Source organism: Sapajus apella, unplaced genomic scaffold (genome assembly GCF_009761245.1).
Source record: "Sapajus apella isolate SASKATOON/1434 unplaced genomic scaffold, GSC_monkey_1.0 scaffold28, whole genome shotgun sequence".
In the NCBI taxonomy this organism is placed as follows: Eukaryota; Metazoa; Chordata; class Mammalia; order Primates; family Cebidae; genus Sapajus; species Sapajus apella.
This window is the reverse complement of record NW_022436968.1, coordinates 10,181,389-10,194,278: the sequence shown is the minus strand read 5'-3', so window position 1 is coordinate 10,194,278 and position 12,890 is coordinate 10,181,389. Positions and strand designations below refer to the sequence as shown.

Below are 12,890 nucleotides of genomic sequence, written 5' to 3'. Positions count from 1 at the left end.
TTCCTTCCTTCCTTCCTTCCTTCCTTCCTTCCTTCCTTCCTTCCTTCTCTCTCTCTCTCTCTCTCTCTCTTTCTTTCTTTTTTTTTTTTTTGAGATGGAGTCTCACTCTGTCATCCAGGTTGGAGTGCAGTGGCATGATCTTGGCTCACTGCAACCTTTGTTTCCCAGGTTCAAGTAATTCTCCTGCCTCAGCCTCCCGAGCAGATGGGACTACAGACACGAGCAGCTGGGACTACAGACGCATACCATCATGCACAGCTAATTTTTGTATTTTTAGTAGAAATAGGATTTCATCATGTTGGCGAGCCTGGTGGGACCACATTTATATAAGCAGTCCGTCATTGACCAAATGTCCTTATTTGGAGCTTACCTCTACTTGGTTTCTATTATTCACCTTTCAAAATTACTTTGCTAGATGTACATATGAGGTAGAACTTTATCCTTGTTGCAGAAATATATAACACAAAATATTAAAACTTGTAAATTCTAGTTTTAAAACTTTATAAAGTATTTGGCCAGGTCTCAAAGCAGTTGAATATTATCAAAATATTAGGTGAGTTGGTTTACCCTGGTTTCAGGGTCTGTCACAAAGAGAAGTATTTGTGCATAGAAGATCAAGATTAGTATGATCACCTGGATGTAGCTTAGTGCTTCTGAACAGCCTCTACAATATTGACACATTTTGTTTATTTTTTAATAGCAATTTTTATTTTTTGTGGATACCTAGTAGGCATATATATTTATGGCTTACAAAGATATTTTGACACAGGCATGCAATGCATAATAATTCCATGAGAGTAAATAGGGTATCCCTTACCTCAAGCATTTAGCCTTTGTGTTTGAAACAATTCAATTACTTTTAGTTATTTTTAAGTGTACAATTAAGTTATCTTTCTTCTATAGTCACTCTTTCGTGTGAAAAAATACAGGACTTACTTATTCTAACTGTACGTTTGTACCCATTAAATATCCCCCATTTACCCCACTCCCAACTACCCTTTCCATCCTCTATTAACCATCCTTCTACTCTCTGTCTCCATGAGTCTGTTTTAATTGTTAGCCCCTAAAGATAATTTCACTTAAGATAATGATCTCCAGTTCCATCCATGTATTGAAAATAACAGGATCTCTTTCTTTTCAGTGGCTGAATAATACTCCGTGTGTATATGTACAGCATTTTCTTTTTCCATTTATCTGTTGATGGACACTTAGGCTGCTTCCAAATATGTACTATTGTGAATAATGCGGCAATAAACATGAGAGAGCAGGTATCTCTATAATATACTGATATCCTTTCTTTTGAGTATAGTGGGACTGCTGGATTTTATGGTAGCTCTATTTTTAGGTTTTCAAGGAACCTCCAAACTGTTCTCCAGGGTCATTGTAAAAATCTGCATTCCCACCAACAATGTAGAATGGTTCCTTTTTTCCACATCTTCACTAGCATTTTTTATTGTTTGTCCTTTGGATAAAAGCCGTTTTAACTAGAAGGAGATGATGTCTCATTGTAGTTTTGATTTGCATTTCTCCAATGGTCAGTGATGTTTACCACCTTTTCATTTACCTGTTATTCTTACATCTTCTTTTTAGAAATGCCTATTTAGATATTTTTCCCATTTTTAAATCTAATTATTTGATTTTTTCCTATAGAGTTGTTTGAACTCCTTATGTATCTTGGTTATTAATTCCTTGTCAGATGGGTAGTTTGAAAATATTTTCTTAGACTCTGTGAGTTGTCTCTTCAGTTTGTTAATTATTTTTTTTTCTGTGCAGAAGTTTTTAATTTGTTGTGATCCCATTTGTCTGTTTCATTTGATTGCCGGGGTCTATTGCTCAAGAAGTCTTTGCCTACTCCAATGTCCTGAAGAGTTTCCCCAGTGTCTTCTTTTAGTAGTTTTATAGTTTGAGGTATTTGTTTTAAGTCTTTAAATCCATTTGGTGAGATTTTTGTATATGGCAAAAAATAGGAGTCTAATTTCTTTCTTCTGTATATGGATATCTAGCTTTCTCAGTATCATTTATTGAAGAGACTGTCCTTTCTTCAATATATGTTCTTTGAAGCTTTGATGAAAATGAATTTACTATAGATGTATGAATTTATTTCTGGGTTCCCTATTCTATTCCACTGGTCTGTCTTTTTCATGCTAGTACCATGCCATTTTGGTTACTTTAGCTCTGTATTATAATTCTAGCCAGGCAACATGATTCCTCCAGTTTTGTTCGTTTGGCTTATGATAGCTTTGGTTACTCTTTCTTTTGTGGTTCCATACACATTTTAGGATTTTTTAAATTTATATGAAGAATATCATTGGTATTTTAATATGAATTGCATTAAATATGTAGATTACTTCAGGTAGTATGCACATTTTAACAATATTGATTCTTCCAATCCATGAACATGGAATATATTTTCACTTTTTGGTGTCCTCTACAATTTCTTACATCAATGTTTTATAGTTTTTTATTGTATAAATCTTTTACTTTTTAAAAAAATATTTATTTTACTTTAAGTTCTCAGATACACATGCAGTTCATGCAGGTTTGTTACATAGTTCTATATCTAAAATTTATAACAAAATATTCTTAATCTACTGTTCCATAATTCTACATTGGCTGTATTAAAATAAATTAATAATTTAATGCATATATATAATTTTATCCACTTTTAATGGTGATATTGAGGAAAATATTTCAAAGTTTTGCTTTCTGTAAAGTAATTGTACAATTGAGACATTTATGACATGATCTATTTTTCATCTAAATTGTACTCTGAAAAGTCACCTTCTACACAAATATGTCAGTGCAAATAAGCACTCTTGAAATATCTTTGTACAATTCAAAAATTATTCTAAAATAATGACATAGATATAGATGAGATATATATATATACATATACACATACAAAAACACTTTCTATACGTCATGTCAATTAAAATATTAGACATCATTTGAAGTTTAAACTATGTCAATGTTATATATCACTCAAGCTACTTTATGCTATGTAGGATAAATTAAGATTTACAATCCAGAATTATTTAACATTATTCATAGTTACTAACTTTTTAAAATAGATGGAAAATGTTCTAATTTGGAGGATCTAAATGAGTCACACAACAATTTAAAAATATTTATGAAGTAGACATTTTATATACCAGGTATTGTTCTAAGCTCCTGGTACATATAAGGGCACATGTATAAAGTATTTATCAAAACTTTATCCAAATAGTTTGTTAAAATATTACTAGTGGTATCAGTTCATTCTCATGCTGCAAATAAAGACATACCAGAAACTGGGAAATTTATAAAGGAAAAAGGTTTGACTCACAGTTCCATATGGCTGGAGAGTCCTCATAGTCATGGTAGAAGGGTCAAGGAAGAGCAAAGTCATATCTTACATGATGGCAGGCAAGAAAGCAGGTGCAGGGGATCTTCCCTTTACAAAACCATAAAATCTCTTCAGACTTATTTCTTATCACTAGAACAACAGCACAGGAAATACCTCCTACTGGCTGCTTTCATGAGCTGGTGTTGAGTTTCTTTGGCTTTTCCAGGCACACGGTGCAAGCTGTCAGTGGATCTACCATTCTGGCATCTGGAGGAGGACAGTGACCCCTTCTCACAGCTCTGCTAAACAGTGCCCCACTGTGGACTCTGTTTCAGGGCTGCTACCCCATATTTCCCTTCTGCACTGCCCTAGCCGAGGTTCTCCATGAGGGCTCTGCCCCTGCAGCAAATCTCTGCCTGGATATCCAGGCATTTCCATAGACCCTCTGAAATATAGGCAGAGGTTCCAAAACCTTAATTCTTGACTTCTGCGCACTCACAGGCTCAACAGGATGTGTAAGCCACCAAGGTTTCAGGCTTGCACCCTCCAAAGCAATGGCCTGATCTGTACATTGGCCCCTTTTATCCATGGCTAGAATGCAGGGCACTAAGTGCCGAGATGGCACAAAGCACTAAGGTTCTGGGTCCAGCCCACAAAACCATTTTCTCCTCCTAATCCTCCGGGCCTGTGGTGGGAGGGGCTGCTGTGAAGACCTCTGAATGCCCTGGAGACATTTTCCCCATTGTCTTGGTGATTAACATTTGGCCCCTTGTTACTTATGCAATTTTCCATAGCCAGCTTGAATTTCTCCTCAGAAAATGGGGTTTTCTTTGCTATTGCATCATCAGCCTGCAAATTTTCCAAATTTTAATGTTCTGCTTCCCTTTTAAACCTAAGTTCTAAGTCCAAGCCATAACTTTGTGAATACACAAAATGGAAAGCTTTTAACAGCCCCCAAATCACCACTTGAATGCTTTGCTGCTTAGAAATTTCTTTAGAAAAGTTTCACAAATCTCTAGGGTAGGGGGCATCAGTCTTTTTGCTAAAGCATAACAAAAGTAATCTTTATTCCAGTTTCCTAAAAGTTCCTCATCTCCATCTGAGACCACCTCAACCTGGATTTTATTGTCCATATCACTATCAACATTTTGGTTAAAAAGATCAAGAAGTCTCTAGAAAGTGAAAAACTTTCCCATGTCTTCCTGTCTTCTCAGTGCTCCACACTGTTCCAAACTCTGCCTGTTACCCAATTCCAAAGACACTTCCAATTTTTCAGGTATCTTTACAGTAGCACCCCACTACCCAGCTCCAATTTACCATATTAGTTAGTTCTTATGCTGCTAATAAAGACACACCTGAAATTGGGTAATGTATAAAGGAAAGAGGTTTAATTGACTCACAGATGCATAAGGTTGGGAAGGCCTTACAATCATGGTGGAAAGCGAAGGAGGAGAAAAGTTATGTCTTACATGGAGGTAGACAAAAGAACATGTGCAGGGAAACTCCTTTTTATAAAACCCTGAGATCTCATGAGACTTATTCACGCTCACTAACAGTATGGGAAAGATGTGTCTCCATGATTCAATTACCTCCCGGCGGGTCTTTCCACCACTCATAGGAATTATGGAAGCTGCAAGTCAAGATGAGATTTGTGTGGGGAGGGACACAGCCTTACCATATCACTAGCATAGATCTTATTATCTTAGAGTCCTACTCAAGATTCAGACATATTATAATTGCATAACATGAACCATTAGGGAAAATAGTACCTTAATTATTTTTAAGGTACTATTTTCAACTGTACACATCATGAAAGTACATAGTGAGAATATTTGGGGCATAAGACAACTTTAATGTCTCTAAAATTATACCAAACACATGGCTATTTATCAATTATGTTCAAGTTGACATGCTGTTTTTCTGGCCATCAATCCAGAAAATGAACTTCTTTAACACACATGAAAAATAATGCCCAATGTAGTAAGAATTTCTAGAAAAACAGTACTAATTTTCTTCCAATATCTTGAATTATTTTGGAAATATGCCTGCTATTTGAGAGAAAGGATTGTTTTAAATCACATCAATAGAGATCATTTGCCTTATGGATTAACATAAATCATTTACTCTTAGAACACACAAAAAGGGCTGCTCTGCCTATGGAGTAGCCATTTTTTATTCCTTTACTTTCCTAATAAACTTTCCACTTACACACACACACATGACTAGATAGCTTTCTAATGTACAGTGCATCCAAATATAAGAAAACTGGTGTAGATATATAACTGAGATACATAAGCAAGTTGAACTTTTTGTGGAAATTTGGGATTTATAAGACATAAATGCTTCATATGAATTAGGCAGAGAAATAGCATGAAACAGTCAATAAGAAGAGATTAAAGTTTTCAATTCCAATTTGCCTAAGGCATAGATATAAATTTTACTATAATGTAGTAATATGTGTTGGCTATTTCACAAGCCAAAATGCAAGAAAATACTTTTGTTAGAAATGGGTTGTCATGAATGTTGTGTTTACCTTTGACAAGGTCAAAGATGATGCATTGGAAAATTTCAACAACAATAACAATGAAACTTTAAAACTGCTATAGACCAAAATACAATTAATCATTTCCATTTTTTTTTGACAGAGGCTCAAGGAACTGAAACAAAGGGAATTTGCTCGAAATGTAGCATCTAAATCCAGGAAAGACGAAAGAAAACAGGAAAAGGCACTCCAACGCCTGCACAAGCTGGCTGAGCTAAGAAAGGAAACTGTATGGTTAGTATGCAATGAAATTTTAAGTTTTCTTAAAACATGACCATAAAAGGGGTATGGGGGTGTAAGAAATAAAGGGCACTAATCTATTTATTTCTGTACCCAGAATGAGGCACACATGTTTTCATGGCCTTCTGTAGGCTATAAACAATAATTTGAGTTAGAATTTTATGCAAACATCTGTTTAATGCACATTTCAATAAAAAACCAAAATTACTGTAATTTTGGATTTAAAAAACTAAACTTTATGTTGTTATTTAAGCTATCTTAGTTGAAAGCTATCCCATCTTGGTGATATTCAAGCATTTGTTTGAGGAAGACAGCAAGGCAGTATCTTAAGACCCTTTTTACAAAAATAGTTTTAGAGATTCCTTTTACAATAAAAATTTGGAGAACTTCTATTTAAAATTATGTTTAGGATTGTTTTTCTCAAAAAGCTTAAGAATTTTGCTTAAGAAGCAGATCAACATTACTTGCACTGTGAATAAACTGTATCTGGGCTATTAGAGTTTCACAAGTCTTAAAACTTTGAACTGCATCTAACAGTGATCAGCTATTAGATGTGAAAAGTGTTATAATTCAGACTTTACAATTCAAGCCAGCACAATGTTATTAAAAGAAGACTTTTGTTTAAAAAAAGGAAGTGTTTGTTTCTCTAATAAATAAGGCCTCTCTTATTATTGTCTATGTCAAGATTATTTCATTCCAAATCTATTATTTGCTAAATGATGTTAGGGGATACACTGATATATTGAAACATTGTTAGGGGTGCCAAATTTGTGCAAACCAAAATAAAATGTATATGTATTTGGAATCCTACATGGAACTGTTAAAAACAGACAATACTGTTGTTCAGTTATACAAACCAGATATGTTTACTTTGTGTGGTAATGGATAAAAAAAGATACAAATGGCCGGGCGCGGTGGCTCAAGCCTGTAATCCCAGCACTGTGGGAGGCTGAGGCGGGTGGATCACGAGGTCAAGAGATCAAGACCATCCTGGTCAACATGGTGAAACCCCGTCTCTACTAAAACTACAAAAAATTAGCTGGGCATGGTGGCGCGTGCCTGTAATCCCAGCGACTCAGGAGGCTGGGGCAGGAGAATTGCCTGAACCCGGGAGGCGGAGATTGCGGTGAGCCTAGATCGCGCCATTGCACTCCAGCCTGGGTAACAAGAGCGAAACTCCATCTCAAAAAAAAAAAAAAAAAAAAAGATACAAATTTTAGCTATAAAGAATCATGTTACCTATGCAATTTAATGCTCTATAAGTAGCATTTGCAAATATAAATTATTATATTAAGTGAAATAGAGCTAATGATATAAATAAAAAAGCAATATCTAAATTATTTTCCTCAGTATAAAGCACATATTTTACATTATATATGCACACAGCCACGCATACATGATTTTTCCATTGATTATGTGCTTTAAAAGATGGGAACAGAAAGTCTTTCTGCTACTTAGTAGATAAAACCATGGATTAATATATTGTGTTAGTGGTTAAAAAAAATGTCCAACTAAAATTTTCCTGTCCACTTATAATATCTAAAATGCTGAATTTTTAGAATAGCATGGAAATTTTTTTCACACATGGTTCTGTTAAGGCAAGGATAAGATATAGGGGTTTCTTATATTTGTATGTTTGTCAGTGTAGTTTTTTTGTCAGAACTCACTATTTACAGTGTAATATAATTCCAACTAAATTGTATTTTAAATGAATTGTCTTTTATCCTGTATTTACTGAACGTTATGATATAACGTGTAACTTGAGGATAATTTTAAATATTGAGACTAGGAATTTCAAAAGATTCAAGCTCTAATCAAGCTGGTACTATCTCTTAATTACCTTTGCATTGCAGCATATCAGTTGGGCTACAGTAGACTCTTGGTGAATGCTGGGTAGATTGAATTGTTGAACTGAATTCTCAGCTTTTCTGAAGTCATGATTAAGGGTTTTGTTTAGAACTTTCATCATATTTACCATATAGCATCAATGATGTTAAGTATTTGTGAATTAAAAGTAATTTTACCTTAGAGAATACGACACTCCAAAATATTACTGAAGAGGCCATGAAGGTAGGAAATTTTGGTCATAAAGGACTGGTTGAGAGCATGCAAATATCCTCAACAGTGCTCTTAAGAGCTATAAAGGAACATCAGGACAGTAACTCCAAATAATTACAAATAGTTACCAATAAGTAAATGATACTGTGGCACCAGGAAAAGTACTTACACAATTTGAAGGCAATTCTGTTACAAATATTTAAAAAGCTGAAAAAAATATTTTAATGACTTTTTAAAGATGTAAATGCTTTTCTGTTTTTTTCTGAAAAGTGTGCTATTTAATACACACTTTTGTTTCTTTTTCTAGTGCTCCTGGAAGTGGTCCCATGTTCAAATCAACAACCGTTACTGTGAGAGAAAACTGTAATGAAATTTCCCATAGAGTTGTGGATTCAGTTAATAACCAGCAAGATTTCAAATATACTTTGATTCATAGTGAAGAGAATACTAAAGATGCTACCACTGTTGCTGCAGATCCAGAAAACACAAATAATGATACAGCAAAAAATAACCAAGTTGGGGATCAAGCCCAGGGGATTCACAGACACAAAATCGGCTTTTCTTTTGCATTTCCAAAAAAAGCATCCGTGAAGCTAGAGTCCTCGGCTGCAGCCTTCTCCGAATACAATGATGATGCCTCAGCGGGAAAAGGATTTAGCAGAAAAAGTAGATTTGTCCCCAGTGCTTGTCATCTTCCACTATCTTCACCAACAGATGTGCTTTTGAGTTCTGAGGAGAAAACTAACTCTTTTCATCCACCAGAGGCAATGTGTACAGAGAAAGAAACTGTTCAAACTCGAGAGATAAAAGAAGTCTCTGCAGAAAAAGATACATTATTATTACCTTCATTTTGTAAGCTTCAACTTCAATTATCTTCTGATGCAGATCATTGTCAAAATTCAGTCCCATTAGCAGATCAAAAACTACTAGAAGATGTTATTAATGAAGACATACCTGTGAGTGGTAACAGTTCTGAGTTGTTAGAAAATAAATCCACAGTAATTGACATGTCTAATGATTGCATATCTGTGCAAGCTCCCACAGAAGAAAATGTTAAGAATAACGAGGCATCCACAACTGAGGTTGAAAATAAAAATGGTCCCAAGATATTGGCCCCTTCAAATACAGAAGAGGTTAATATAACCTCACATAAGAAAACAGATTTCTGTAAAAGACAATGTGAGCCATTTGTACCTGTCCTTAATAAACACGGATCTACAGTTCTTCAGTGGCCATCAGAAATGCTGGTTTATACCACCACTAAACCATCAATTTCCTATAGCTGTAATCCTCTATGTTTTGACTTCAAGTCTAGTAAAGTAAACAATAAACTAGATAAAAATAAGCCACCCTTAAAAGATCTTTATTCTCAGCAGAAGCAAGAACACATTTGCATGGGAGCAGTTTCAGATTACAAGGATCTATCTATAGAAGGACTCACTGATTATGAAACTGGAAGTAGCAAAGATAAATACACCCAAGTTACACCACTTTTGGCTGATGATATTCTCTCCAGTAATTGTAATTCTGGAAAAAATGAGGATATGGGTCAGAGATATAAAAATATTTCCTGTAAGATCAGACAAACAGAAAAGTATAATTTTACTAAAAGTCAAATAAAACAGCACACTCTAGATGAAAAATACAACAAAATAAGGTTGAAAGAGACTCATGAATACTGTTTCCATAAAAGTAGAAGAAAGAAAAAAAGAAAAAAGTTATGTCAGCATCATCATATAGAGAAAACCAAAGAATCGGAAACTCACTGCAGAATGGAAGCAGAGAATATTTACACTGATAATGCTGGGAAATATCTACTGGAACCAATTTCCGAAAAGCAGTATTTAGCTGCAGAGCAATTATTAGACTCACATCAGTTACTTGATAAAAGACTCAAATCAGAATCCATACCCTTAAGTGAAAATGAAGAAACGTGTAAAACACGGAATACTGAATACAACACTTATGATACTATCAACTCTAAAAACCACTGTAAAAAGAGCACAATACTTTTAAATGGACAATCAAATCCAACAATGATACATTCTGGGAAACATAATTTAACATACTCTAGAACTTACTGTTGTTGGAAAGCCAAAATATCAAGCTGTAGTCAGGATCACAGATGCTTAGTTCTTCACAATGATATGAAATGTGTGAGTCAGAATCAGGCTGTTAAAAGAGGTTACAATTCTATCATGAATGAATCAGAAAGATTCTATCGAAAACGCAGACAACATTCACATTCTTATTCTTCAGATGAAAGTTTGAATCGACAGAATCATTTACCAGAAGAATTTTTGAGGACACCAAGTACTTCAGTTGCTCCCTGCAAGCCTAGAAAGAAACGAAGGAGAAAAAGAGGCAAATTCCACCCTGGATTTGAAACTTTAGAACTCAAAGAAAACACAGATAATCCCATGAAAGAGAATTCTTCCCTAAATCCTCTAGATAGGTTAATAAGCGAAGACAAAAAAGAGGAAATGAAACCACAAGAAGCTGCAAAAGTCGAAAGGAACTCCGAACAAACAGACCAATTAAGAAACAAACTGCCTTTGCACCCTAGCAATCTCCTTCTTACTGAAACCAACGGTGAAACTGGGCATTTAGAAATGGAGACCACTTCTGGTGAACTGTCAGATGTTTCCAATGATCCCACCACATCTCTCTATGTAGCTAGTGCCCCAACAAAAGAAGCAGTGGACAGTACTTTGCTTGAACACAAAGAAAGAAGTGAGAATATGAATGTTAATGAAAAGCAAATTCCTTTCAAGGTGCCTAACATTGAAAGGAATTTTAGACAGTCACAGCCTAAATCCTATCTTTGCCATTATGAATTGGCTGAGGCCCTTCCACAAGGAAAGATGAATGAGACACCAACTGAGTGGCTGCATTATAATTCAGGAATCCTTAACACACAACCACCATTACCATTCAAGGAAGCACATGTCAGTGGTCATACCTTTGTAACAACTGAGCAAATCCTGGCTCCATTAGCTTTACCAGAGCAAGCATTATTGATTCCACTAGAAAACAATGACAAATTCAAAAATGTACCATGTGAGGTCTACCAGCACATTCTACAGCCAAACATGCTGGCCAACAAGGTCAAATTTACCTTTCCTCCAGCTGCCCTCCCACCCCCAAGCACACCTCTGCAGCCTTTGCCTTTGCAGCAGTCCTTATGTTCTACCTCTGTAACCACTATACATCACACTGTTTTGCAGCAGCATGCTGCAGCTGCTGCAGCTGCGGCTGCAGCGGCAGCTGCAGGAACCTTTAAAGTGCTTCAGCCACACCAACAATTTCTTTCCCAAATCCCAGCTCTCACCAGAACCTCATTACCTCAGCTCTCAGTAGGACCAGTAGGACCCAGGCTTTGTCCTGGGAACCAGCCGACTTTTGTTGCTCCTCCTCAGATGCCCATCATTCCATCTTCCGTTCTTCATCCTAGCCATCTGGCTTTCCCACCTTTACCCCATTCACTCTTTCCTTCGCTGCTTTCCCCACACCCTACTGTCATCCCTTTGCAGCCTCTCTTCTAGTCATCACCATAATGGAAAAAGAAACTACTCTTGTGAAAACTATTGCTATATGCGTAAGTGTTCATCAATGTGGGTACTTGGCTATTTAACTGGTGGAAATAAACTGGCTGATATATGGCCTCATTGGTTTGAAATCATTTACTGTAAGTGTAATGATGCAAATAAATCCCTACGTTTCTGATATATAATACTATTAAAGCACTGAATAGTTTGAAAATCAATACAATATATGCTGTATATTAAAATCATGTGTTAAGAGTTTGTATAATGTACATAAAATATATTTATAGTACTATAATTTATGTTGTAAAGTATGCTCTCTGGGTTTTTCTTAATCTTTGTGTATTTGCAACTATTTAATGTTTAGACAAAGCTGATGGCACTATGTTTTGTACCATGTTCCTTGAAACTGTAAATTCAGTGAAAAATATCTCTTGCAATAAATTTTTGTTAACTATTTAAGTAAATCAAACTTTTGTTTTTAGTTGGTTTTCACTGTTTTAGGAATGTACAGTAACAGCAGGTGTTGAGTTTATATTATTTTTCTCATACACAGGAATCTCTGAATCTCCAAGGCCCACCAAAATATCCTTGGAGCTCTACCTGTATTTCAGCTATAATACTATCTTTTAGAATAGTATAACAGAGGGTCCATTTGTTTTTCTGTTTTTTCGTATGTTACTTATACCCACAGTTTACTGTATTTCCTGAACAATTGGTCCCCTCTTTAGATAATAAGCCACATAAATTCATGTTAAAGTAATTTTAGTATTTGGCTGGGTGATAGCTCAAAAATATACAAAGTATGTAATATTCCTCAGGAACTCTAGAACAGGACTAATAGACAAACAATGGTAAATAAGCAATGTAAGTGCTTATAATGTTTAAATTCTCAAATGTATTGTGTTCATTTTTAATTATTGTGGGAAATATTTGGAAATGTTGGCATGGATTAAGGAATAGGTTTAACTTTAATACATCATTGTCTGTTATATAATATATTGGGATGAATGGCATAATCACAATCTGTATAAGGATGTTAACTCTTAATTGAGAATCTGGAAGTAGGATGGAGAGTAAATAAATAGCCCTTCTATCTGAAAACCTTTCCAGTAGTTATGCTTGTATTATATTTTCAAAAAAAATCACCCAGAAACAGTTAAAAAGTCTGTATCACTCT

The 12,890-nt window shown here is 35.2% G+C and overlaps 1 protein-coding gene across 1 annotated transcript in view; it reads left to right on the top strand.

Moving 5' to 3' along the window:
* Positions 1–12,177, top strand: part of ZNF804A (zinc finger protein 804A) — a 315,878-nt gene extending 303,701 nt beyond the window's left edge. Inside the window, exons 3-4 of the mRNA XM_032292734.1 lie at positions 5,971–6,101; positions 8,473–12,177. Of these exons, the coding sequence (XP_032148625.1) occupies positions 5,971–6,101; positions 8,473–11,710 (3,369 nt within the window). The 3' untranslated portion in view covers positions 11,711–12,177. The remainder of the gene's footprint in view (positions 1–5,970; positions 6,102–8,472) is intronic.
* The last annotated feature ends 713 nt before the right edge of the window (positions 12,178–12,890 follow it).